Source organism: Myotis brandtii, unplaced genomic scaffold (genome assembly GCF_000412655.1).
Source record: "Myotis brandtii unplaced genomic scaffold, ASM41265v1 scaffold698, whole genome shotgun sequence".
Classification (NCBI taxonomy): domain Eukaryota; kingdom Metazoa; phylum Chordata; class Mammalia; order Chiroptera; family Vespertilionidae; genus Myotis; species Myotis brandtii.
The window spans coordinates 1,077,396-1,082,250 of NW_005370731.1; the positions used below are offsets into that span (position 1 = coordinate 1,077,396).

The 4,855-nt window shown below is 53.5% G+C and overlaps 1 protein-coding gene across 4 annotated transcripts in view; it reads left to right on the plus strand.

Annotated features, from left to right (window-relative positions):
• Nucleotides 1–2,361: 2,361 nt before the first annotated feature.
• The window catches only part of CTF1 (cardiotrophin 1), a 5,934-nt gene continuing 3,440 nt past the window's right edge, over nt 2,362–4,855 (plus strand). For 2 of the 4 annotated variants that reach the window (XR_314483.2, XM_014529813.1), the window contains exons 1-2: nt 2,362–2,437; nt 3,623–3,741. Coding sequence is in view for 3 of the 4 variants with exons in the window: in XM_014529813.1 (XP_014385299.1) it covers nt 2,413–2,437; nt 3,623–3,741 (144 nt within the window). In the remaining variant the exon portion in view is untranslated. Of the gene's footprint in view, nt 2,438–2,675; nt 3,208–3,622; nt 3,742–4,855 lie in introns of those variants that run through there. The other 2 variants (XM_014529814.1, XM_014529812.1) reach the window with 2 other exon arrangements.

A 4,855-nucleotide genomic window follows, 5' to 3' on the forward strand; every position in this document is an offset into this window, starting at 1 on the left:
GGGGCAGCTCCGAGCTGGATGCGCGTGGCCGGGCTGAGGGTGCGTTCAGAGCACGTGGGCGCCGGGAACGGGAAGGACTGTGTCTGGGTGGCGTCCTCTGCGCGTGAGCGCTCCTGTGACGCGCGCGCACGTGTGTGTGTGTGTGTGTGTGCACCCTCGCCAGGCTGTCTAGTTGTACGCTGGCCAGCCATTCCTTCAGCCGTTCCTTCAGCCGTTCCTTCAGCCATTCCTTCGGCAGTCTATTAACTGAGCGCACGTACCTGCCAGACGCTGCAGATGAGTGGGGCTCACCCACCACCATGGCTGAAATGAGAATGACTGATGCACCGGGGGCAGGGGAAGAAGTGGAGTAACGGGAACCCTCGTACTTCGGGGGGAGTGTACATTGGTAGAGACACTTTGGAAAACGCAGTTTTCTGGTGGAGCCCCAAATACACCCCAACCCTAGGATCCAGCAATGCCACACCTACATCATCAGAAATGCGTCGGTATGAGCACCAAGAGAGGAGCGAGGGGTACTGGACTGTTCATAGCTCTATTGATCACAGCCTCGGACTGGAAACAACCCATCGAAGGAGAGTGGAAAAGGAGCTGAAGCCCATTCACACCTTGGACACAGGAGAATGAAGTCCCGTTACACCCAACAAAGGGAATGAGTCTCATGAAAGAAGTCAGACACAACGGCACAAACTGTCGGATTCCATTTCTGTGAAGTTCCAAACGGACAAAACTAACTTAGGGTGTGAGAAATCAGTATAGCGGGCACCCTTGGGCCTGGGAGGGGCTGGGCGGGGCTGGGAGGGGCTCTGGGAACTGGTCATGTTCTGTTTCTTAATCTGGTGCTGGTCCCCTGGGCATATTTACTCTGTAAAAATTCATGGATGTTTGGACTTTAAATAAAGGAAAATTTTATTTAAAAGGAGCATGTCTTGGTTGATTTGAGGCTGATTGCCAGATATGACGGCTAAATGTGTGTTGTGTGTGTGTGTGTGTATTTCAAAGGTGTGGCTATTGGGTCTGTTTGTCTTGGTGAGACTAGGTCCACAGAGGTTAAGGTACAGGAAGATGGTTATGGCAGCATTTGGGGAACCAAATTGCTGGGGTAAAATCCCAGCTCTGGTTGCCCAGTCACCCTGGATAAGTCACTTGTTTCTAATTCCTCAACTATAACACGAGGGTAAGTTCATAAGTGTAGAGCTCTTAGAACAGTGCCTTGCACATTGTAAATACTCAATAAATATTCACCGTTAGTAAGTGTGAGAGCCCAGCTGGAGTGGCTCTGTGGCTGAGCATTGACCCAGGAATCAAGCGGTCATCAGTTAGATTCTGGGTCAGGGCACAAGCCTGGGTTTCGAACTTGATCCCCAGTGGGGGCCTGCAGGAGGCAGCCGATCGATGATGTTTCTCACTCTCTCATCGATGTTTCTATCTCTAGCTCTCTCCCTTCCTCTCTCTCTAAAAATCAATAAAAAACATATTTTTAAAAATGAGTATGTGATTGTGGACCCTGTGAACAATCTGGTTCCATCATACCTGCTGTGCCCTCTGCCAGCAATCCCTTTCTGTCTTTATTCTGGCATCATCCTCACAGACACAGCCTCTTCCCGGCCCCTTCAGTCACTACCTGCTGTTACCTCTGGTTTCCTCCATCAGACTGTGAACTCCCCAGGGAACCAGAAAGCAAGTTGGGTCATCTCCGGGTCCCAGAGCCTAGGACAGACTGGGCTTTTGTCTGCACCAGGTTAGTGGAGTTGACATGTGGGTAAGACCCCCCCCCCACACACACACCTGTCTCTGACGCTTGTTCCTGAGTGAGAATGAACGTCTATATGCAGTCAAAGCAGGTGTGTGAGCCTGGGAAGGTGAGTTGAGCTGGTGCACCTGTCCCTCTCCTAGGAGGTGCAACGGGAACAGAGGACATACAGTATCTAAGAAAGGAGGTGTGTGTCTGGTCAGGTGTTACCTAAGCCTCAGAACCCCCCTCCCCCTCCTTCCCAGCCGAGAGAGAGCGCCGCACATTCCTGTCCTGCCGGCCCCACCCTCTCCAACAACCCCAGTTTTCTCCGAAAGGCAGCCCGGCGCCAAGCCTTGTCCCAGAGCGGAGCCTGAGCCTCCTCTCCTCCTCCTGGCCTGAGGCAGGGCTGCCTCCAGCCCTGGTCCCCGTCCTCCCCGGGGTCGAGGTCCCAAACCCACCAGGCACACAACCTGCCTCCCCCTCAGGCCCCTGCTCAACCCGCCGAGCAGGCAGTGAACTGGACTCCGGGACAAGGAATCTCGCCTGGGGCGGGAAGGGGGGGAATTGTTTGGGGTTTGAGCCCTGATTGGCTGCGCCCGGGTCCGCCCCTACCCTTTCCCCCTTCTCCCCGTCCTGGAAGGGGGGCGTGGAGGCCACGGGATCAGCCTGGGGCCAGCATGAGCCGGAGGGAGGGGAGTCTGGGTAAGGGGCTGAATGTGACTGTCGAGTGCCCAAGGGGAGCAGAGGTCTGAAGGGCTGGAAGCTGGGGTCTGGGTCCCCGCTGCCTTCGGGTCGGGGAAGGGAGCGGCCGGAGAGGGGAGAGCGGGGCCGGGTGTCAGGTAACAGGCGGTGAGCTGTGGGTGAGCTGTGGGACGGTGCTGGCGCCGGAGTTCGAGGAGGCGGGGGCTGTGCCTTCAGGGACTTGGGCTCAGGGTGAGATGGCCGGTTCGAGTCCACCCTGGGGGAGGACTGGGGTCGTGGCCGAGGCTGGACGCCTGGGTCCTCTTTGAATATTGGCAAAGAATCAAAGCTGGGGCCAGAGGGAGTGATAGGGTTAGGAGGGGAAGTCTTTGGGCCACAGTAGATAGTGAATGACAACTAGAGACGAGAGTCAAGGCTGATAAAGATAGGAATAGGCGGTGGGAAACTCAGGCGGGGTGGGGGTGGGGATGCGGCGCCAGAGTTGAGAAGCCGGTACTACATTCCCCAGCATGCCCCGGGCGCGTGCGCGGGGCCTCTCGGGAAATGTAGTCCTTCCCGGGCACCGCCTTTCAGCTTGTGTTAAGAAGACTGGTCGCTGATTCAATTAACGCTGTCTGGTGCCCAGCCCAGCGCCTTGCGTAAAAAGGCTATGAGGGAGGGAATGGGATTTAAGTCTCCCAATCTGTAAAATGGGCTGAAAGGCGCATTCCGGTTTGAAGTTCTGTGTTTCAGTGATGTTGAATTCCACCAACAATTACAGAGGTACAGAGGTATGTGAGCCCTACCCTCAAATGGCTCCCAGGATGAGTCCAGTTCACACACATAAAAGAGCCATTAAAAGAACTACTTGGAAGTATGAACAAATGGCCTGAAGAAGAAGAAAGAAGTTAATTTAAGGGAGGAGTGAATCCAAGTGAATCAAATACTAAGGGGGCAGTATTTGAATTTGGCTTTAATAGTATTTCAACAGTAATTTGAGGACAGGGAACACATGTCACGCAGAAAAAACGTTTGGCAAATGTCTGGTATCTCATTTCCCCTCCGTTGGGATGGGACAGAGCCTGCCTGGCTTAAAAGTTGGAGAATTCAGAGCTGAGCTTCTGGGTTCGGGAAGAAAGGGCCAGCCCGAAGTGGTCAGGAGCAGGGCTTGGGGCTGCCCTCATTCCTCCCCGCTTTTCCCACCAGAAGACCCCCAGGCTGACTCCTCAGTCTCACCCCTTCCCCTCTTGGAGGCCAAGATCCATCAGACACGCAACCTTGCCCGCCTCCTCACCAAATACGCTGAGCAGCTCTTCCAGGAATATGTGAGTGGGGATGGGTGTGGGGGGGCCTGGGGATCAGGGAAATACAGATCATAGGGTTACTTGACTACCTGTTTTCTCAACCTCATTTCCCAGCTGCAGAAACTGGGGCTCCAGGAGAGATCAGTAACTTGCCCCAGGCCACACAGCACTTGGAGGAGGGTCATCTCTGTTCCCCAAAGGCCCCTTCATCCACCTAAGCTTGGAGGCTCCCTTCTTGGTGCTTAAGACAGAGGCAACCTGAGAGTGTAGAGAACTCTGGTCTGGGAGTCAGGAAACCCAGGTTCCAGACTCTGTGTGGGTTTGTCACCTCGCTTCCATGGCCTTGGTCTCACCAGCTGTCAAAGGAGGCATTTGAACAAGATGAGATGTGAACTCTGACCTGTGCTATGCAGAGAGGCCAAGAAGGGGTTTCAATCCGAGTCAAAAATTCCATCCCCGGGGGACTTTTACAAAGGAGGGAGATCCGCCAATGTCTTTGGTTGGGTAGAGGGCCTGCCTAAGAAACGAAGATATTTCCCCAAATTACTATAGTGTAGTGGAGGGGGGTATGGTTTGGAAGCAGACAGACTGTGGGCCTGCCAATCTTACTGTGACCTTGGGCAGGAATGATAACATTACAATAATGATGTAACAATTATGACAGTCGGTAGTGGGATAATAGAATCAGCTTTGTAGTCCTACCAACTTTGGTTCCGATCCCAGTTCTGCCCCTTCCTGGATGGAGGACCCAGGTCAAGTCACTGGACTTCTTCAGCCTGGAGTCCTCATTTACAAAGTCATCATAATTCCATCACACCCGTTATTGGGAAAATTAGGAATAGTGTGCTTAAAGCAGCAAGCACAATGCCTGAACCAGAGGCAAGATGTTAGCGAAGGATAAATGGTATTGTATAGCAGTTTTACAAATTACAAATCACCTTTAGCTTTTATCTGTTCACTCATATGACAGTGATTCACGAAGCCCCTGCTGTGTGCCAGGAAGGTGCAGAGGTGGGAGGGTTGCAGGGTGGGGGTGGGGGGAGTGAAAAAGACTAGTTCCCGGACTATCTTTCCTGATTCTCTGGAGATCCCTGGTAGGAAGACAGAACAGAAGCTGTACCACCTCCTCCCCCCG